Here is a 24,845-nt window from a genome sequence, read left to right on the forward strand (position 1 = left end):
GATTTAGATATCTCTATTAGAATAACTACCCCTGATTTAGACATGTTAGAATAACTACACATGATGCAGACATCTCTATTAGAATTACACCTGATTTAGACATCTCTATTAGAATAAATACACCTGATTTAGACATGTTAGAATAACTACACCTTATTTATACATCTCTTAGAATTACACCCGATTTAGACAACTCTATTAGAATAACTACACCTGATTTAGATATCTCTATTAGAATAATTACACCTGATTTAGATATCTCTATTAGAATAACTACCCCTGATTTAGATATCTCTATTAGAATAACTACACATGATTTAGATACCTCTATTAGAATAACTACACCTGATTTAGACATGTTAGAATAACTACACATGATTTAGACATCTCCATTAGAATAACTACACCTGATTTAGACATCTGTTAGAATAAGCACACCTGATATCGACATGTTAGAATAACTACACATGATTTAGACATCTCTTAGAATTACACCCGATTTAGACATCTCTATTAGAATAACTACACCTGATTTAGATATCTCTATTAGAATAACTACACCTGATTTAGAAATCTTTATTAGAATAACTACACATGATTTAGGCATATCTATTAGAATAACTACACATGATTTAGACATCTCTAATAGAATAACTACACCCGAGTGGCCGAGTGGTCTAAAGCGCTCTCCGTTACGGATCACTGCCATCTCACCTCTGTCTGCATGGGTTCGAGTCTCGGATTCGGCCAATGTGGATATGTGAGAAAGCTTGCCAGTAGCTTCTCGAGGGTCGGTGGTTCTTTCCGGGGATTTCCCGGGTTCTTCCTCCACCATTAATACTGGCCGCAATGCATAGCCTATCGTGTGCTGAAAAATGGCGTTAAACCCTACAACAACGCCTGATTTAGACATCTCTATTAGAATAAATACACCTGATTTAGATATCTCTATTAGAATAACTACACCTGATTTAGATATCTCTATTAGAGTAACTACACATGATTTAGATATCTCTATTAGAGTAACTACACATGATTTAGACATCTCTATTAGAATAACTACACCTGATTTAGACATCTCTATTAGAATAACTACACCTGATTTAGATATCTCTATTAGAGTAACTACACATGATTTAGACATCTCTATTAGAATAACTTCACATGATTTAGAAATCTCTATTAGAGTAACTACACATGATTTAGACATCTCTATTAGAATAATTTCACATGATTTAGGCATCTCTATTAGAATAGCTATACATGATTTAGACATCTTTATTAGAATCACTACACCTGATTTGGACATGTTAGAATAACTACACCTGATTTAGACAGCTCTATTAGAATAATTACACCTGATTTATTAGACATCTCTATTAGAATAACTATAACTGATTTAGACGTTTATATTTGAAGAACTACACCTGATTTAGACGTCTATATTATAATAACTACACATGATTTAGACGTCTATATTAGAATAACTACACCTTATTTTGACACGCGATCCTTGCATAAATATTATTCTTATAAAGTATTTTTCTTCTTTTTTATTGAACTTGTTGCAGCTCTCTCTCTCTCTCATTTACACACTACAAAACTGAAAAAGAAAAAGTGTATAGTATAGATTTGATTTTATTGTCATGTTTGTTCATATAATGTTGTACAGAAAAGTGGAGGACAAATATACATACATCTTCAACTGTATACAAAAAGCAGCTATTTAAAAAAAATTATATAAAGTATTTGTAATGAATCTGATATTTGTATGAGAAACATGAATACATCACATAACTCCTGAATGAGTCATTATTTTGTAACTAATACTGCTGACATTATTTTTAACTAAACTCATTAAAAACAATTCATCGTAATTTATTTTGTTCAAATAAAGTCATAGAGAAACATGGAGAATGGGAAATATACATACATTTTTGAACGTAAATAAAAAAGCCACCATTGAATTTTTGTTAAGTAATTGGCACAAATCTATTCTCTGTGAGAAACATGTATATAAAGTGCAAAGTTTATTCACAAAATATTTTTACATTTTTTTTTTGTTATAATTTCTCAAAAAAACTGCTGATATTTTACTTATTTCCCATACATTCAAAAATAAACAGATAATACTGAAAATTAATGGTAATTTCTTTCATGGTTCTGGATTGAGAAGAATGTTGGGGGTTGGGGCTGGGTGGGTCAAATACCATAAAGATATAATTAAATATTGACACTTTTCTTCGAACGTTCATTCTTATGATGAGATATAAAAATTATGTAATGCACAGAACTTGAAAAATTAGTAGATGTGGTTAGCTTGTTAAATATAAAAGAATGTAAAACTAACTTTATGCCATCTGATTTCTATGTAGTGAAAATTTATAGTAATTTACTTGATCAAGATCATAATTAATCTACATTTTAAACAAATGAGATAAATGGAACAGTATATTGAATACTAATTTCATACAAATTTAATGTACTCTGAGTCATTTTATTACAAGAATTTTGTATATGTCAGCTTCTGATACATTCTAAATTGTACGCCATGTTTGGTCTCCTAAAGTAATTACGTGTACCTGACTCAACTACAGTCTATCTCAGAACTTTTGAATCCCATCAAATCTTGCATATTTCAAAGTGCATCTTCCTCCATCCACACAAATATCTGAAATTTGGCAGAGTGTAGTCATCAATGGCAAGTTCAATGTTAAATCCATTCTAATTTTGTTGAATTGAGCAACATAATGTACATGATGAGATACAGGGGTGAGACAGATACTCTCATGCAGGTAAAAAAAGAAGAAACAAAATGGCTGCTACATATTGCATAAAACAATCATATTTTACTTACTTTACTAATACAATGGCTAGTTGGCCAACATTAAAATAAAATGAAGATGAAACCTTGGCAACCAATGTCATAAAAATGTCCTTTTTCTAATATGTGAGGTCTGCGAGTCACAGTGACCTTTACCTTGGATCCCAAAATTAGTGGGCTTCTGCCTTGCTCCAACTGCACTCAACATTGACTACATTTTTCCTAACTGCAAATGTTAGTGCAGATGTAGCAATGATGAAGAGATTAAATAATTCTAAGCTTGACTGTAGTTGTGCCCAGTAAATACCTTTTGAGATTAAAAGTGGGGTATAATTCATAATGGACTGGAAGTTGACTATAATAATAAAAATGCTGTTTTGGGTTTAACACCATTATTCAGATCACAATATGCTATACATGGCGGCCAATATATCTACTTGTTGAAGAACATGGGAAAAACCTGGCAGAAACAATTAACCCAAGGGAGCTGCTGGAAGGCTTTCTCAAATACCCACATTGGCTGAGTCCAAGACTCAAACCCATGCAGACAGAGGAGAGATGGCACTTATTAGTAAAGGCAAGCACTTGGCCACCGTAGGCCCCTTGTAACAATAAGCACTTTATACCACTTGGCCACCGTAGGCCCCTTATAACATTAAGTGTATGATCTATAGATCCGAACAGGATAAACTAAAAAGATATAATTTCTGGGCTTAACAATTATTTGATTGAGAACTGGCATTTAAACATGACAATGATATAACAAAATAACAAAAAAAAGAAATGAAAAAAGCCCTACAAAATAATCTCTTATGTATAAAAATATCAAAAGAAAAAATGAAAAGATGACAAAAAAACATCCTTGAAAAGGACCAGCTGATAATATATCCCCCCACAGGATGAACATAAGACTAGGTGAAGTACATTTTGATTTCAAGACTGAAAAATCATTACAGTTATTGAATCAACTCATCTCAGATGAGACAGAAATGGAGGGATGTAAACACACTTAAAGACAGAAATGATTATACAAAAATGCACAAGACAAAGAACAAACTTTCAGTTGTTAAAGAAAACACAAGACTAACTTAATTTTAAGGGTAATTTTTGTAAGACTTATGGCAAAATCATAAGAGTTGTCTGCCTTTAATGTATGCACCTAGTGATTTATTATGCAAGAATAAGGATTTTACAGGGTTTTGTTGTATGCAAAATTTTGCCACCATAGTCCCTTAAGGCCTCGAATTCATGGGATCAAACTCTTCACTCATACAACAATATGCACATGGTAAACCTTGTACAATTCCGATATCACTTCCTTTCGGCAAAGATCCCTTAATGTGCATGATCAAGTTAAAAAAAAACATTAAAGAAAATAACATCTTTCAAAGGAATGCATGACAAAACAGCAATTATTAAATATGCAAACAAGAGGCCCATGTTGAACTGAAATCACTCATCTGACTTCTGCATAAAGCTCATAAGCAGAAGCAGCATGGCCAAGAAATAACATGATTTGTATAGAAATTTCTTCCAATGCTGTTGATTGCATCAATTATGAAAACATCCATTTCAATATTAATCTATGTTGTTGTTTTTTACATCTTCATCCATATCTGATGCCACATTGTCATCATTTGTCCAGTACTGAAAGGACTTTATCTCAGCATGCTCTCTCTACCAAATTTGTAAAAATTAAGTTGAGTGGTTTTTCACATAAAGTTGTTTAGATGTTTTCTCATTATAGTCCAGCTTGCTATATTCAATGGTGGATCAGCTTGCTATATTCAATGGTGGATCAGCATCATTTATATTAATTTGAAAGGCACATCAACTGAGAAATTTTAAGATTTATTTGAGTAAGAGTAACAATATTTTCACTGCAGATTGGCAACATTTGCAAAATCTGTCCTGTGATTTCTGATAAGTTTAAAACAGCAAATGCTGATGGCCAATGCACAATGGCAAGTACATCAAAGACAACACAAAGACTCCAGGCCATACCATAACCTCAACTGGCTTTACAGCCAGGTGTGCTAAAGAAGCATATAAAAAACATGATGTGAACAAAAATTAAATATTGCTGATATTTTATTAGCGTGTATATACAAGTTAGGGCCTACTAAGGCAAACCAAGATACACCAAAAGCCTAACAATCTTTATTATATTTGAGAATTCTGTTATGACCAATAAAAAATTGCATATATAACACACAATGGAACCATTCCATGTGCTTTATAATAACCAATATTCTGTTACATCCAATCTCATTTTAAATGTAGTTTTTACTACATGCTAAAAAAGGTTTCAATTAGTAAAGCACATGTAAATGGGACCTGAAACATTGCATAGGCAAAATATAAAATTAAAGTCCACACTGACAATAGAGACCTTACTTTATAACAAGACAAATGCTTAATATCAATATAATTGCATGACTAGATACTGTACACAATAAATAATTATAACCTTTAGTCATATGTTACATCTTTAAAAAATTTAAAGCCACTGTCTTTTTTATGTGTCTATGATAAGAAAACAAACACTTTAAAGAAAAACAAAATTTTATTTTGTTGAATTGAAAGAGCATATAAAGTGTATAGAACAATAAATGCTAAATGTTACAATGCACCAGAAGTTGAGCAACACTTACCGATGCATGAATTACAAAATGAAAATAATGTGTTAGGTGAAAATATATTGTTTGAACTTTTGACAATTTTATGATGTACATTTTCTTTGCGTATCTCATTTTTCATATATACTAAGCATTTAATTTTCAACCAATCATTTGTTTTAGTTTTATTGACACCATTGCTAAAGTTCTTGTACATTATATAGTAATCATCTGCCTTCAGATGATCTCAAATTTTGACACATATTGTATGACTGCTACCCTCACCCACTTTTTGCATAGATTTGTGTATTTAGTATTTTGGGATATAAATTTATTTGTCTTCACCAATACATAACTTTGGAGAAATGTATTAGTACCAATTCTTCAGGATAAAGCATAAAATAAGAAACATGAATGTCTGAAGGTATGAGCCCTATTTTCTCTCACATACTTAATAAATAAATGGAAACAATAACATGATAATTTTATCTCTAAACTGACCTCTTGGTTTTGTGCAGTGGCTGTTAATTAGCAATCACAAGACAGACATTTCAATTGCTTAATGGCCAATTTAACCACCCTGTTATAAACATAATGCTTTTTTTTAATAGTCAAACATCTGGTACAGAGACCAGTGTGTCAATTATGCAAAGGATCAGATAGTAAGGAGCCCAGTGGGTCACTTATGCAGTGAAACAGCTATAAAGGAGCCCAGTGGGTCACTTATGGAGTGGCACAGCTAGTAAGGAGCCCAGTGGGTCACTTATGGAGTGGCACAGCTTGTAAGGAGCCCAGTGGGTCACTTATGGAGTGGCATGGCTAGTTAGGAGCCCAGTGGGTCACTTATGGAGTGACACAGCTAGTAAGGAGCCCAGTGGGTCACTTATGGAGTGGCACAGCTTGTAAGGAGCCCAGTGTGTCACTTATGGAGTGGCATGGCTAGTTAGGAGCCCAGTGGGTCACTTATGGAGTGACACAGCTAGTAATGAGCCCAGTGGGCCACTTATGGAGTGTCACAGCTTGTAAGAAGCCCAGTGGGTCACTTATGGAGTGACACAGCTAGTAAGGAGCCCAGTGGGTCACTTATGGAGTGGCACAGCTTGTAATGAGCCCAGTGGGTCACTTATGGAGTGGCATGGCTAGTTAGGAGCCCAGTGGGTCACTTATGGAGTGACACAGCTAGTAAGGAGCCCAGTGGGTCACTTATGGAGTGGCACAGCTTGTAAGGAGCCCAGTGGGTCACTTATGGAGTGGCATGGCTAGTTAGGAGCCCAGTGGGTTACTTATGGAGTGACACTGCTAGTAAGGAGCCCAGTGGATCACTTATGCAGCTCATACTATGTGTAAAAGTTACCTCTCTTGAACACAAATGCTTCTCATCACATACTTAAAAGTCACCCTCATATACTTGCCTAGGAAGAAAATACCAGATTTAAAGACAAAATGGCACACTGATTTGTGACTCAATGGTGATGTTCTAAATCAAGCTAGAATTTGAAAATCCATGTCCTCCAGATGCTTGAACTAATTTAAGCATTAAATGCTAAACGTATGTAATTTGACATGAAGCTGAAAAACTAATTCATTAAGTGTACAATAGAGTTCCAAAGCAAAAGGTATCTAAAATATGTCCAGAGGAAATGCATGTCATCATCAATGGATTTTAATAATGACTTTTCTTGAAATACTTGTATACCCATCTTTTGGGGTCGTCCTCTCATGCACCTTGTGCAGGAGATGCTGATTCCAATCCAATATTTAAAAATTGAAAGTATCCTGAAATTCTGAGGAAATAAGCATTCTTAAAGGGTAAAATTATAAGAAAAAAAAATGTTTTCTGAGTCTGTATAATATAATATGTAATGGATTTTTTCCATATGTAAAAATGCTAAAAAAGGCCAACCAAAAAGATGGCAGAGGTAAATGTGATTTGACATGAAATTTATCAACTGAGCTTTATCAATATTGAATATTATATTAAAATACTACACAATGTCTAACAATATGTACATCTGTGGGTCATGATCATGATACCTAACAAGTATCAGATCACAATCTATTGAAATCTCCAAGAATATTTAGAGCTACATACACAAGATTTTGTCACTGATGGACTGCATATAGCAAAAGAAGGGTGAAAAGATAGAGACAGAGGCAGACACCGATAATGCAATATGTTTCCAAGCCATACTCATGACAGAGGCAAAAATAAATGAAGATGTACAACATAGCATCAGACAATCACATTTTACGCTACAGAAAATAGAACGATTCTTATCAAACAGGCCTTGTAAAGTCAAATGTTTTATGTTTAAAAACCATTAATGCTGAACAAAACTGGTGCAACGAAATGGTTCTTTATAAATTCTTTCTCTCAATATGACCTTATGATTTATTAGACATGCTGATATCGCATATGATGCAACTGAAGGGCAAAGTTCTAAGTCAAACAGGGGCCATAAGTCTGTCAGAAAATGGTGGGAATCAAACCTGACGTGTATCTTCTTAAAAGTTTTTTTTTTCAAAACCAAAATCTGGTTTCAATTCATGCAGTCCATGTAAAGCCATTTACCAAAATCTGGTTTCAATTCATGCAGTCCTTCTACAGTTATTGAGCAGAAACATGATTGGCAACATTATATAGCTCCTCCCCAAATACAGTGTGGACATAAAAACCATTTGAAGCTATTAACATCCTAGTTGCCAATACAACTTATTCTCAATTTCTAACCTAGATGATATAACACTAATTATTTGATGACATAAGACAGATAAATGTACGTACATATCTCTCAATGGATACTGAAAGACATGGGATATGTTGGAATGATTTTAGACCTATAATTCTATCAGACAAGATACTAATATCAACAGTGACATAAACAACTTTGAACAAGACCAGATTAATTTATGACCAATGACAAGACAGGCATATAGATCAACCTCCATAATTACATTACTTTAATACCCTCCATCCTCCCTGCAATGTGCTCAGCTTAAACTAGCACCACCTGTTGGTGGCAAGGGGAGGTTATGGGCAAGAGATATTGCCTATAAATTATAAAGTGAAAATACAAATTTTTGAATCTGGGAGGACTTTTATACAGGAGAAAACTTGGAACATGACATTTATATCTGGACTGTCCACAAATAATGCATGTGTATCATACAATCCCAAAAAGTAGATCTTAGAAATTATACTGAATTTCTGTAATGTTATTAAAATAAATATATAAATATTGTTATGGGTGAGATTCAATCTCCATTCGTCAAGATTAATTTAAATTTGGAAAATTGCAAAATATATCATGATGATCGTCTTTTATGTTTTCAATTCCTAAAACTTTGAAGCTAATTCCCTTTCAAGATATAATTTTTTCCTGAAAATTAAAGACATCAAATTGAAAGAATTGAGGTATAAACATACCTGTATAAGGCAAATCTTGAACAAGCTGTAGAGATTCCTTCCATAATTAAATGGACCAAAATTTACTTTGCATTACCACAGTAATGAAATCTGTACCTGTGCCATTTTTTTTAGCAATCTGTGTGCCTACCAGTACACTATGATGTTGGTACTTACTTTTTTAGGACACTGACTGTCTTATTTCCATTCATTATTTGTGAATTTTTATAATTCTTTTTCCAAAAGATGGTTATTAACACCATAAAAAAAGATTTACTCATTTACTGGAAATAGATACCGTGATTAACCATAAGGGATCTGGCATTACCGTAATTAAGCATAAGGGATCTGGCATCATTTTCATACTACCTCTACGATTTAATTTTGGCTACTCTAAGGAGACACCATTCAAAATGGTCCCTAAGACAGATGTACATAAAGATATCCTTCAATAACTTGGATCAAATGTTCTTGCTTACTTCTCTCTGCTAACTAAATAGTGTAAGCAAAATCACACAAGATCATACATATGCCAGCATGGATATCATCATGTCATCATCTTCATCTTCAATGAAGACAGTTGAGCATCGAGAGATATGGTTAGCAAATGCTGCGCTGTCAGTACTCGGTGGTTTGAGTATAGAGCGTGCTTTAAGCTCTTCCATGTAGTCCTTAATAAGATGTGCTATCTGTGAGGCCTGAAAATTGAAAATCAAATATCTTAGAAAATGAAGAAACAATATCTTCTTGAGGTCTGAAAGTGATTCTAACTGATGAAGAAAATGTACATGAGCAAACCTATATAAGAAAATGTCTGTGTTTATTAATGTTTTCTTTAGGTATCAAAACCTGTGATCAAGTCTTTATGTTAGGCAGACAAACACCTAATCACATGTCAAAATCAGTTTAAAATTAGATTATGAACAAAATTAAAAAAGTGCCACTTTTTTGTAGTCAATCTTTTTTCAGATTATATCTAACAGCTGAATAGGCTAAACAACAGTTTTGACTCACTTCTAATTTTATGTAACTTGGTGTTTTCATGCTGACCATCACAATAAAATTATTTATTCTGATCTACAATCCTTTCTATTAGCTATACTAATGCATTTTAAAGTATCATTTATGAAATTTAAAAAAAAATATCATTTCATCTTTGTGTTCATACTGATGTAGCCATGGTAAGCTACTTAATGGCTTCAGTGGCCTTAACCTTTGACCATCTGCACACTTATGGCTAGGAATGTTTCATCTCCTTTGTTAAACTTCCATTCCAAGTCTGGTAATGATGCATTTATGAAAACACAGGATACACCTACATTATAAAACTTTCATGAATTTACTAATACCTCAAGGTTACAAATCCATTCACCTTTTCATCTTGACTTGTGATCCTCTGATCTACTATATTGAAAGATCTTTCCATCCACATAATGAATCTGTTGCAAAGATCTGATGCTAATCCAGAGACAAATAACCTTTTGTACATCCTTGACCAATATGACCTTGACCTTAAACCTTTTGACATCCACAAATTCCCTTGAGATATTCTATATTCCTGATCAAATTTGTCTGCAAATTCTGGCAAGGGTTCACCAATGGCAACAACAGAAAAAGCCTGATTCAAAAACTTTAATCAATAACCTAATATTTAAACATCTAACCCTGACTTGATCTTGCTGACCTACAATATTTAGGGATGATTTGTTATTCATGTTACGTTTCTAGGAAATGTACAATTAAAATTTCACTAATACAAATATGAGACATTGACCACTAATAACAGGATAGACAGATGCATGACCACAACCACTTTCTATAACATTTGTTCCCTATGAAAAAACCCTTGCTGATCTGATATTTATTAATCCAATAAATCTGGAGGAATGCCTTTCCTACCTCATTACTCAAAATGATTCATTTACCATGTATACTGGCTTAAAAGTCAACTCAAACTGCAAAGAACAGATCCTGATCTGCTTCAGCATTCTGCAATGGCAGATCTGGGTCTGTGCAGTCTGCATTTGATTTATCATAGAAATGAATATATATGGTATTTTTATTCTTCACTAATTAGACAAAACATCTGATCTTTAATAACAGGATAAAAGGCTCTCACTCAATTCACTTTCCTTCCATAGATCAGTTAATATCATGAATTGTAAACAACAACTCTTTAATAATGCTAACTTGTCGTATATGTTACCTGATTGGTGCTGAACATGAATTTGTTTCCTTTGGCAACATCTCCAACAATCATCATAACACTTTTGATGGCTGGACTAGTGTGGAGAACATCAGTATACTCATGTGACTGAAGTACATTCTGAAAAAGGAATTCAAGTTTTATTTAATGCATGCTGAAAAGGTTGCATTTTGTTGACCCCCTCCCCCCTGTGCCACATCTAAATAAAATATGCAAAGTCAGTTAATATCCCTGCCTGAGTAAAAGGGATAAAATAATTTGTTATCAGTGACCACACCCTAAAGTAATTGTATATGTATGTGTAGGGTTTAAAGGCTCATCAGCACAAGCAAGGCTATATATTGCTTGAGTAATTTAATGTATCTCCATAAAGGCACACAGAATAAAAAAAGAAATTCAAGAAAGAGTATATTCCTTAAAATAAAACATACATTTACTTTTAAAACGTTCAAGACTGTTTCAACTGATACATCACCATGGGGAAAAATCCCAGGTTGAAATGGCTGACTCCATTAGTTGCCTTTTATGACATATGGAAAGGACACATTAAGCCTATTCTGCAATCCCTGGCATAATAGCGGATTGACTTTGATGATAAAACCTTGACTGTCACACATGAGGTGCTATCCTAATGAGAAGCATAAATGTACCATACTTCAAACATAAGTTGAAAAACTGTATGATATAAATCATTAAAAAGGAAACATTAAAATACTGGCATGTGACCCTGACCACGCAAGATACTTCACAACAAATCTTTTGAAGGTTATATATATATATATATATATATATATATATATATATATACACACACATACATCTCTATACAGTGCAACCCCATGATAATGCACCCTGTGATAATGCGAATATGGATATAATGCGGTTGTGGCATGGCTCCCAAAATTTCATATATTCATTCGCACATGAACAAATATTTTTTGTTCAAAGTACATGAAACTAGTGTATACAAAATTTATTATCATTTTGGGGAAGAGATTGTGTATGAATTTGAATATAATATGATTGTGGCATGGTTCTTGAAATTTTAAATACATTTACGTGTATTTTTCTCTTATCTGGAAAAATACATATTTTTGTACAGTACGAGAAATAGAGTGTAAAACATTTAATATCATTTTGGAGAAGAGTTCGGGTATGAACTTGAATATCAGACAATCATGGCATGACTTCTGAAATTTAACAATTTCACCAGGTTCTTGAATTGTTATGCCAAAATAAACATTATCGGAAATGTCACTTATTACTGACCCATGTGTAAAGCCAGTAAGTCGTCTTTGTGATTGTCTTCAATTAATTCTGTATATAATCATTGCTCAAACAATAGCCAACATGTATTTCTTCTTTAAATGCATACACAACCAAGCAGCAGATAATGTGGTGGTTGATAAAAGATTCTCACAATTTAATAAACATCAAAAAATGAAAACCACCAACATGTTTGTTTGGTTTGGCTGGGTTATTAGATGCAATCAGTTAACCAGTAAATAATGTCTGCTTTATTAGCTGGAAATTGAAAGGGAATGAAACTATCCAAGAAATACCTCTGCGCATTGCATTATTCAATGCCCAGTCAGTAGGACCACCGGAAAAGCGCACAGAAATAGTTAATTTTATCAATGACCAAAATGTTGACATACTTTTTGTGACAGAAACATAGCTAAAAACATCAGGCGATGAACCCAAGTGTGCGGATCTAACACCCACTGGTTACTCTATCAAGTCGTTCCCCCGTAATTCTCGTGGAGGTGGAATTGCTGTCATCACAAAGAACTCCATGATAAAACATCTTAACTTTACCACAACATTCAATTTCGACCACACATCGTTTGAAATAGTCCAAACCACACTCACACTGGAGCAAAGGTCAGTCCATTTTTTCTGCCTATACCGCCCTCCTCCTAGTAGAAAAAACAAGTTGGCTGACTCTCTCTTTTTAGAGCAGTTTCTGAATCTCCTGGACTATGGAAATTTGATAGGTGGCAACCTGATTATTCTTGGAGATTTCAACTTTCACTTTGACTGTCCCGGAAACTCAAATACATCAAAACTCATAGATTCCATTAATGTTTACAACCTCAAACAGTCAGTTAACCAACCCACCCATAAACATGGTCACATTTTAGACTGGATTCTTCATAGACCTGATGATAACATTCTACGGTCCTCCCTGGTATCCTATGACCTTGCATCAGATCACCTCTGAATTATATGCCATCTTGACGTATCAGTCCCTAACCCTCCACCTTTATCTACTACTAAGAGAAACCTCCGTATGATAAATAGAACTAACCTAATGCACGACATCCAAGCTAATTTAACAACTTGCTTACCTCCTACCGCAGAACAACTCGATAACTGTCTGCATTCATTGCTTGACAAACATGCCCCAGCTACCAAGTGCAGAGTATCAATTCAAAAGTGTTCTCCATGATATAGCAGTGTTAGGGATCAGCTTCGCACTGCTAAAAGAGACTGCCGTAAAGCTGAGAGGCTCTGGCTTTCCAACAGACTCACTAATCATAAGCAAATCTATGAAGTTGCTAAGAAGAATGTCACAAATATAGTCCACGCAGCGAAATCAGCCCACTACACTACTAAGATCATGGAAAGTTCCAGCTGCAAAGAGCTCTTCGAGATTACTAACAAGCTAATGTCAAGGAACAAATCAACACCACTTCCAACTACCTTCTCTCCAGTCGACCTTCTGGACATGTTTGCAAATATCTTCCGTGAAAAAGTACAAACCATTAGAGATAAGCTTGACACCACAATTTCAATTGACTTGTCGTCACCATACAGTTGGGATACAGAATTTGAGCGGCAACCATTAGCAGCATTTGAACCTGTCTCTATGGATTTCGTATGTACAATCCTGATAAAGAGTGCACCAAAGTCATGTGAACTTGATCCAATTCCAACATCACTGCTGCTTGAGTACTTAGATCCAGTATTGCCTTCACTAACTGATGTTATTAATACCTCTCTCTCATCTGGGGAATTCCCATCATTTTTCAAAACTGCCAATGTAAAGCCTCTGCTGAAGAAACCAACACTAGACCATAACGATTTAAAGAACTACCGCCCAGTTTCTAATCTCCCATTCATTTCAAAAATCTTAGAAAAGGTTGTTCTATCCCAGCTTGTATCTCATCTAAATTCAAACAGTCTTATTAGCAATGTACAATCTGCATATCGCCCATGCCACAGTACTGAAACAACTCTTCTAAAAGTAGTTAATGACATTCTCTCTGCGTTGGATAGCGGAAAGATTACAGTCCTCACCCTCCTTGATTTGTCTGCAGCATTGGACACACTAGACCATGATATATTACTTCACCGTCTCCAGCATATATTTGGCATTCATGATACAGCCTTACTGTGGTTCAAGTCCTACTTGGTCAACAGGACACAAATTGTATCTGCAAATGGAATACACTCCAGCCCAGTTGATCTATGTTGTGGTGTTCCACAGGGGTCTGTTCTTGGACCTGTTCTCTTCATTCTGTACACTCAGTCGCTCTCAAGTGTCATAGATCATCATCCACTGTCTCACCAATTGTGCGCTGATGACACCCAAATATACAAATCTAGCCACCCAACTGAAGTTGATGCTACCATCCAAAGTGTAGAGAGGTGCATTTCTGATGTGAAATCATGGATGACTTGTAACAAGCTGCAGATGAATGATGATAAAACTGAGGCCATTCTAATCACAATACAAAGACTTTCTCATTCACATCCTTTAACTCAAACAATAAATATCAGCAATGCCAACATTAAATTCACACAATCAGTATGAAACCTAGGTGTTACTCTGGACAGTACTCTCACATTGCACCAACATGTCACGAACATATGCAAGGCTGCAAATCTTGAGCTGAGACGCATCAGCTCAATTCGCAAATATCTTTCAGCTCATGCCACTAAAACGCTTGTGTGTTCATTAGTACTTTCAAGACTGGACTATTAACTCAATTCTGTCTGGTTCATCTCAATATCTACTCCAGAAACTTCAAAAAGTTCAAAACACAGCTGCTCGGATCATACTTAGAGTACCACTATCAGAGCACACCTCCCCGCTGCTCTGTACCTTATACTGGCTATCCATTCGATCCAGAATCAAACACAAAATTTATTCTCTGTGCTACATTTCACTGTCGGACTCCAGTCCAACATACCTATCTGACCTCACCCATGTGTAAACACCAGCAAGATACTTACACTCCTCTTCTGACAATCGTATACTCATTATTCCCACTATGAAAACAAAGTCATATGGACAGCGTTCTTTTGCATACCAGGGCCCAGCAATGTGGAATGAAATTGCCCACTGAACTTAGACACAAAGACACAGTGATGACATTCAAGAGGGCTCTCAAAACTCACTTATTTCGACTGCAAGAACGAACTTAAAGACCTAATAATGTTTCCTACCTTAAATATTCTCAGAATGTTTTTTATTTTTTAATGTTTTTCTTATTTTGTGTTGTTGTTTTTTTAATAATATGATTATGTTTCTTATCTTATAGGTGCTGTCTAATGTTGTAAAGCGCTTAGAGCTTCTAAAGATTAGGTGCTATACAAAGTCCTCATTATTATTATTATTATTATGAAATTGTACACGCTTTAAAACTTTATAAAAGTGACTTGTAACCATTGCAGGCCCACTGCACTACGTCCTTGGGGTTTTACATGTGCATGGTGTTTGCTTATGAACTCGTTACTAATTTCCTATTTTTTATAAAAAATATTTTACCGTTATTGAAAAGCAAGTTCACAAACGCAAGTCATTCTCTGCCCGAGTGAAACTAAAGAAGGGCAAACAACAAACTCAGCTTGCCAGAGATCTAGGTATTAGTGAGTCCGCTCTGCAAGGTGTAACAACGAAGAAGAAAAGCACTGTAGTCTACCCTACATTCTAGAACAGAAAACTGGTTTACAGCGTAAAAAGGTTCAGTTTGCTAATGACGAAAGCCTAGATTAAGCCTTGCAATAATGGTCAGTCCAGGCTAGCTCAGAAGGAGTTCCCATTTCTGGCCCAATTCTGAATGTTCAAGCAGAGAAATTTGACTGCCGTATCAATGAAGATGATTCCAAATTTAAGGCGAGTAATGGCTGGCTGGACAGATTCAAGAAAAGGCAAGCTATCAGCCAAGTTCTTGTGTCTGGGGAAATTGCTCAGCTGTTAAAGAGGCTGCCAATTCCTACCCAACTGAGTAAAGAAGTTGCTGGAAGAAGGTTGCTACACAGCCGATCAAGTTTATAACTGCAACGAGACAGATTTATGCTTTCAAATGTTACCCAATTGCACACTTGCAACCAAAACTGATAGTCACAAACAAGAGGAAGGGCCAAGTCACTCTCATGTTTTGCATCAACAAGTCTGGCAGCTACAAAGTCAGACCTCTGATGACTGGAAAATCGAAGCTACCCAGATGTTTTCATCATGTTAATATGAAGGCCCTTCCCTTTCAATACACTAACAGAAAGAATCCATAGATTAATAGCTCCATATATGAAGACTGGTTCCATAAAACAGTTCGTTTCAGCCATTCAGGTTAATTTGTATAAACTCAAGGAGGAGGATAAAGCTATCCTCCTGCTGGATAATTGCCCTGCCCATGCCCCAGCAGAAAATCTTGTCATTCGTGACGGCAAGATTAAAGTCTCTTATCTCCAGAAGAACACTACGTCAGAAATCCAGCCACTGCACCAAGGCATCATATCGGTATTTAAGCAAAACTATCATCATGAAAGAATCATGCGGAAGGTAGCGGATAACAACTCCTCCTTTGACAAATCACTGGCATCACTCAACTTGAAAGAAGTCTGTCACCTCAGCAGGAAAAGCCTGGGATGCTATCTCTGCATATTGCAATGAACGATGCTGGATAAAGGGTCTTGGTCCAGCTTTTCCATCATCTACACACCATGATAATGACGAGTTATTCTTGCTGTAGTTGTTCAAACGAATAGTTGTACAAGTGTTAATTATTGGGAATTTACAATAGATAAAGGTTCATGGAAATGTATATGAGAAAATTTTTAGCAGTATGAAATTAGTACCAACACTGTTCATAGACTCTGGAAAGTAATGAACTGTACATGTGCTTTGTCTTTCTTAACCTAATTTCGCTGTTAGTTTTTCCATCGAATTCAGACACATAATCATCTGCAACTAAACTATTGAATAGTTTAAATATGTATGCAATTTTTGCAATGGAATTACATGTACGATGGATTGACTGCATGCCACAATGGTACGATATCAGATGGTAAGTAAACAGTGTTAATACTCTGTTCATGCTATATATATTAGACACTGAATTCAGACAATCATCTGTGAGAAAATTATTGAATATTTTACATCTGTGTGCAATTTTTCAATGGAATTACATGCATTATGGATGAACTGCATGACACAACGGCACGATAGTAAACGATGTTGATACCCTATTCATGAAATACATTAGACATGAATACACGTATATGTGCCAATGTGTTGTTCTCTGAAAGTAAAATACTGTAAAACCCACATTAATGCAACCATGCTATTAACACAATCCAATTTTGGGGATCCCAATTATCGCATTACAGCTGGGTTCCACTACATATATATCTCTATATGCTTACACAAATACACGTTCAAATAATAATGTATAAACATACCAAGTTTTGTTCCTGAATCACAAATGCCTTAAAGCTAAAAAGTGAAAACAAATGCATGACATGGGTAACGATCTCCTGGTTTTCTTTTAAAGGGTGGGGGACAAAAGGAATAATCCAACATTATGCATACATGTATTAAGGAAAGCTTCAGATATTTATGACCTTTATAAGAGATATACAGTGTGACCCCATTATAACACGGTAGTTGGGAGATATAGAACCTGACTGTGCTATGCACTGAACCGTGTTACAGGCAAACAGGTCAGTTAGCTGAAGAAAATGATGCATGTACCCAAAATAATTTGTTGGGGAGTGGGGACGGTGTTATAAATGTGGACAGTAAAATATGTGCATCATTGGCATAGTTGCCATCTTAAATTGATGCATATTAAATGATAAATACACTTGTAGTGAAAACAGATAAGGCATATATATTTTAGTTTATTTAGACAACCACGGATTGGATAATATACATGTATACAATATATACATGTCTAATGTATAGCATGAATAGTGTATCAACACCATATACTCACCCGCAAATTTCATCACATACCTTGAATCCACAATACAATTCCATCGAACATTTGCACACACACAGATTTAAAATATTCAGTAATTCTGTCACAGGTCATATAAGTCTAAATTCAACAGAAAAACATAGCACAATGACGTAACAAATGATGAAGCACATTTACTTTTCAGTACGTCCCAAGTCGGCAAACGTTAGTTTTTATTTTAAGCTGCTGTTAGTAGCGTTCGTGAGCATAAACTTTTTCCATGCAAAAAGGAAATTTTCACATCACAGTAAGGATGTTCCAGTCACATTAAAAAATGGAAAAACCATCAGATTCCACTGCTTTTATTAAAGTTTGGTACTGACTTCCTTTGAAGAAAAGTTCTTTGTTTTTATTGAAGATTGTAGTCAGCTTTCTTTGATGAAGGTTGCATGCATTATTGATTTAATTCTGAGTGAAATGAAGAGGAATTTTACTTACCATCCACAAACAAATGGCAGTCTATGCAAATATATTAATTGCTAGCAAGCAGATGAAAATTCAATGAAAGATAGATTACAAGATAATGCCTCATCCGTTTGATCTCCGCTAACAGAAATGTCAACAACAAAACAGGTATCTCACAACATAAGCGGATCATGATATAACAATGTTTAGATGGTTTGTCATTATGGACAAAGAATTTGTTTATGTAACAATAGATACATTTCAGTGCATTTTATATAGAGTTTGTGGCTTCCTTTCATGGGGCCTCTGAATTTCTCCACTCCAAACCAATGGTTGTATATACAAGTTTAAACAGCCAAAAATGTCACCAATAATAATAAAAATTGCCACCAATAAGGAAAAAATATCACAGTTTGTGACATTAGCGAAGCCATATGCAATCCCAGAATAGACTTTTTACACATTATTTTTCGTACTTTTAATTAAAAAAACTTTTTTTCTTGTACAAGAAAAATACATATAAAATTTCAGGAGCCATGCCCCTATCGTCTTGTATTATTCATGCATGATTTCTTCCCCAAAATTATAATACACTTTTGACTGGGGCTTTTTTTGTACTTTTAAGAACAATTTTTTTTTGGTGTATGAGAAAAATACATGTATATAAAATTTTGGGAGCCACACCATGACCATGTTATACCCAAATCTGTGTTACAATGGAGCATGCTATATCGGGGTCACACTGTACCAGCTTAAAGTAGGCTAAGTACAGCTGATTTGTTGGAATGCTTGTCTCAATGCAAAGACAAGACACTAGATTAAATTAAAAAAATGATAAATATAACTTTCTACTTGCATAATTATTGAGTTGAAATTTTCTTTTTTACAACTGAATTGTCATTTTTGAAAATATATCTAGATTACTGTCAGGAAAGAAATCTACAAAGATAGTAGACTATTTATATGGGATAGTTACCCAAAACTTTCCTTTTTCTTCTTTTATGCATGCTTTTATATTTTAAATTTTTTTAATTACCAACAGATACATTTGAATTAATTATTCACTAGTATAGTTGATCAATGTACAAGTGTTAAATGAAAGTACTTCCCTTTTAATAACTTCTTTGTAGCTAACACAATCTTCCATGATCAATATATTTTTCTCTAATTATATGACAAAGAAGTTTTCTTCGTGCAGCCATCTTGAATCCACATCCATTCTTCATGATGCTACTATGGGGATGACATTTCATGTTTTGGGAGTAAATGGAAGATTTTCTAGCAATAAAATTCATGGGATCACAATGTTTATCTTAACACTAAATGGTACTATTTCACGGTGGATTTAGTTTCATGGATATTTTCTTGCTACATAATCAAACCTGAAATTTGCCACAAAATATTTCATGACTTTCCAGTATGCTGATAAATATCGATGCTCAAGAATTACATAATACAAAAACAAAATATCTTACAAAGGTCTTTTGTTCAAGAAGATGGACTCCTCTCTCATTGACCGCCAGTAATAGTGTCTTGGGGAGAGATGAAGTATAGTTTTGCTGCAAAAGATTAATCACATGATTAAAATGTAAATAATATAGAAGATCATATTAATATTTGGAAACAATATTAAATATGTTCTATTTCCAGAAAAGAGTTTACTAGTAAATAAATATTTCTGGTGTAGAGGTCATTTAACTCTATTAATGATGGAGAGATATAGCATGGACAAATTATATAGTCACTGGATTTACAGGTTGTAAAATATCACCTTTTAAAATTACACACCCTTAACTAAAATTATATTTTCTATCTAAAACAAGTAACAAAAATTGGGAACCCTATTGTGTCCCTATATGAAAGTCATTTTTCTCATAAGTTTATTAGAGACTGAACACAATAAGCAACTGCTATTGCTCAAACATGAAAAAAAAAATGAAAAAAAATCATCAACAAGCCGAATCTAACTGTCAACTACACTGACTCTGTTCTGCTGTTGCATTATGTACTGGCGGATTCGAGTCTATGTTGTTTGTTCTACTTAGTTACTCCTAACAAACTGCACAGACCCGGATCTGAGTGCATTATACAATGGTATATTCAAGTCTGTGCAGTCTGCAGTTGGGCTTAACTTATATGTGAGTATATATGATAACATGACATCCAAATTATACTATACAGTAGCTGCAATGGAGAGAAGTTACGTGAAAAAAAATATAGAGAACTGAACTTGGTGAATCGATTTTCTTACCGAAACTTCAAAGATGGTAGCACCAAAAAGTGGCCATGTCTTGAGGACCTCTATAAACTGCAGAATTGCCTGGCTTGACATCAAGTCCACCATGGATTTGTGCATGATCAAAACATCCTCCAACTTTACAGAAGAACGCATATCTCGTGGCAAGATGCGTATCACAGAACTAAGGAAAGAGATAATTTTGTTTACAATGGGTTTGAAAACGAGTGATTCTTGATTGCTAAAGACTTGCTAAAGACTTTTCTTGACAATTATTTTACGTGAATAGTAAAACAAGTTTTAACAACGTTTCCAATATACTCTTGATGGTGTAAGTGTGTTGTGATCCTTGAAGTGAAACCTTGGATGCTCTCCTGGCCAAAAAGAATTGCCAAGAATTCAAGATAATTACTTCCTTTTAACTGTCAAGTGTTGAGACCATCTCCAATATTCTTCAGCAATATCAAGATTTTCAAATCAGATGCTGTAGCAGATATACTGGATGTCAGATTAGTACCGGTTTCATTTTGGACCAAACAGATATTGTAACAAGTCTTCTTGTGGAAAAACTATGTTGATACTACTTTCTATTTGGGAGGTCTAATGATTTTATGTCATCAATTTTCAATCTTGCATTTTAATTTTGTATTTAGTCATTTTTGAATGTTAGAATACATTTTTATCAATGTGGATTTTATGACATCAATTTTCAATCTTGCATTTTAATTTTTTATTTAGTCATTTTTCAATGGTAGAATATATTTTTATCAATGTGGATTTTATGACATCAATTTTCAATCTTGCATTTTAATTTTTTATTTAGTCAGTTTTGAACCCTGGCCGAGTCCTACCAAAGACTTATGAAATTGGTAATAACAACTGCCTCACTTGACACTCAGCATTAAGAGGTTCGTTTTAAGAATTGCCAGCCTGGTGTCAGGATAATGTGACTGGGTGGGACATGACGTTACATGTTGTCCCAGTTTTAGACATAACTATGAACTACCACAATGCAGACATCATAGCGATATAACTGAAAATTTGTTAAAACTATGATAAAAATTCAAATCACACACATATATGCTTTGTCAAAGTGGTTATGTCATGGTAGTTTAATTAGCTGAAAAGGAAACATGATGGATAATCAGCTCACGCCTTGCAATACAAGTATGATTTTGGACTCTGGAGTAATAACCAGGCTTTTGTTATAAAAAAAAAAATGAAAATAGAGAGTCTACGCTTCCTCATGCCACATATCAATGGAAGTTAGCAATAATGTTGGCACACGTGCAGGTTGTAACTGTTATCCTCATTTAACGTCATCCTGAGGAGGTTAAATGAAAACATCTACCTGCTGAAATGGTCCAAGCAAACAATACTTTTAACATATGAGATAGGCTAGGCTAAATACCCATCTACGGTAGGTGAAAACCTTTTTTGTGTGCGTGTTATTTGTATTTTTAGCGTAGCTCTCAACATTTTTCAGTCATATCACTAGATGTCTGCAGTGTGGCAGTTTATAGTGATGTCTAGCACTGGGGCATCTTACCAGACATGTCGCATGATGTCCTGTCCAGTCACATTATCCTGACACCAGGCCTACAAGTCCAAACACAAACCTCTTAAAGTTGAGCACATAGCGAGGCAGCTGTTAGTACCATTTTTGAAAACCTCTGTTTACATGTCAGTAACCTTCACCTTATTTTAAAGCTCTCAAATACCATTAAAATTTCTCCAAATGAATCTTGGAAAATCTTGGGAATAAATTTCATAATACTATTAGCAATACATTTTTAGTTCTAAAGTATCAATGGCAGCCTAGAATGATTTCATTCACTATCAAAGTCAAACGTCAAAATGGATAAAATCTGGGTCAATCACCTTATTGAAATAAGTCTTGCAGTCCATTGTGACTGGCTGAATGCCAGTAATGATGTTATCATAACAACATGGATTGTGCAATAAAAATTATTTTCTAATTAAATGTAATTTATTACATTATATATTAAACAATACATCTTCTATTTCTTATACAAAATATAACATCTAAATTAGGGTAAAGGAATATTAAAAGCATTTTTTCTTGCACTTAAATTGCATTTTTAGCATTTTCTCATTTACAGACCTGTTAAACTTCAGAAAATGTTAAGCAATATATTTAAACTTGTAAACAATAGCTACAAAATTCAGTGCTAATTAAACCATTATTATGAAACCCAAATTTTATTTATGTCATTCTCAACAAAATCCTCAACAAACTACTGAATCTGATACACCATATAAACTCAAATACAAGTCAAATCCAACTGCAAACAATGTCAACCCTGATTTGTTGTTGCAAAATGGACTGCCAGATCCGAGTCTATGATGTCTGCAGTTGGACCTAGCTTGTACACAGGTATATAAATAACTTAGCATATTAGCTAAAGATCTAATTTTAAACTAAAAGATCTAGGTTAAAACTTGATATTTCTTATAATGAAGCCATATTTCTTAAAGAAATTGACATCCATTTCATGTCCTCCCATTCTCCAACCACAGTCAGCCTTGTGTTAAATTACAAGATAATTGGTTTAATTGAATTAATAGCAATTACACTGTAACTGTAATTGAACACCACCAATAATGTGTAACTGTAGTTGTAATTGTAACTGAACACCACCAATAATGTAACTATAATTGTAATTGAATGCCACCAATAATGTGTAACTGCAGTTGTAATTGTAACTAAACACCACCAATAATGTGTAACTGTAGTTGTAACTGTAACTGAACACCACCAATGTGTAACTGTAGTTGTAATTGTAATTGAACACCACCAATAATGTGTAACTGTAGTTGTAACTGTAACTGAACTCCACCAATAATGTGTAACTGTAGTTGTAATTGTAATTGAACACCACCAATAATGTAACTATAATTGTAATTGAATACCACCAATAATGTGTAACTGTAGTTGTAATTGTAACTGAATACCACCAATAATGTGTAACTGTAGTTGTAACTGTAACTGAACACCACCAATGTGTAACTGTAGTTGTAATTGTAATTGAACACCACCAATAACGTGTAACTGTAATTGTAATTGAACACCACCAATAATGTAACTGTAATTGTAATTGAACACCACCAATAATGTGTAACTGCAATTGTAATTGAACACCACCAATAATGTATAACTGTAATTGTAACTGAACACCAACAATAATGTTTAACTCTTTGTTGTTGTTGTTGTTGTTGTTGTGGGGTTTAACGCCATTTTTCAGCACACGATAGGCTATACAAGGCAGCCACCAACCCATGAGAAGCTACTGGCAAGCTTTCTCACATACCCACATTAGCTGAATCCTAGACTCGAACTCACGCAGACAGAGGTGAGATGGCAGTAATCTGTAACGGAGAGCGCTTTAGACCACTTGGAGCCCCATGTGTAACTCTAGTTGTAATTGTAATTGAACACCACCAATAATGTGTAACTGTAACTGTAACTGAACACCACCAATAATGTATAACTGTAATTGTAATTGAACACCACCAATAATGTATAACTGTAATTGTAATTGAACACCACCAATAATGTATAACTGTAATTGTAATTGAACACCACCAATAATGTAACTGTAATTGTAACTGAACACCACCAATAATGTAACTGTAATTGTAATTGAACGCCACCAATAATGTATAACTGTAATTGTAATTGAACACCAACAATAATGTGTAACTCTAGTTGTAATTGTAATTGAACACCACCAATAATGTATAACTGTAATTGTAATTGAACACCACCAATAATGTAACTGTAATTGTAATTGAACACCACCAATAATGTAACTGTAATTGTAATTGAATGCCACCAATAATGTATAACTGTAATTGTAATTGAACACCACCAATAAT

General features: G+C 34.4%; 1 protein-coding gene across 5 annotated transcripts in view; it reads right to left on the reverse strand.

Moving 5' to 3' along the window:
* Positions 1 to 1,620: 1,620 nt before the first annotated feature.
* Positions 1,621 to 24,845, reverse strand: part of LOC149804198 (unconventional myosin heavy chain 6-like) — a 294,440-nt gene continuing 271,215 nt past the window's right edge. For all 5 annotated transcript variants that reach the window (XM_089937853.1, XM_089937830.1, XM_089937846.1 and 2 more), the window contains 4 exons: positions 20,961 to 21,129; positions 20,185 to 20,268; positions 11,055 to 11,174; positions 1,621 to 9,546 (listed from right to left, as the gene is read on the reverse strand). In XM_089937853.1, coding sequence (XP_089793979.1) covers positions 9,370 to 9,546; positions 11,055 to 11,174; positions 20,185 to 20,268; positions 20,961 to 21,129 — 550 coding nt within the window. In that variant the 3' untranslated portion in view covers positions 1,621 to 9,369. The remainder of the gene's footprint in view (positions 9,547 to 11,054; positions 11,175 to 20,184; positions 20,269 to 20,960; positions 21,130 to 24,845) is intronic.

The sequence above is a fragment of the Sinohyriopsis cumingii genome, chromosome 2 (assembly GCF_028554795.1).
Source record: "Sinohyriopsis cumingii isolate HCF-2022 chromosome 2, ASM2855479v2, whole genome shotgun sequence".
Classification (NCBI taxonomy): Eukaryota; Metazoa; Mollusca; class Bivalvia; order Unionida; family Unionidae; genus Sinohyriopsis; species Sinohyriopsis cumingii.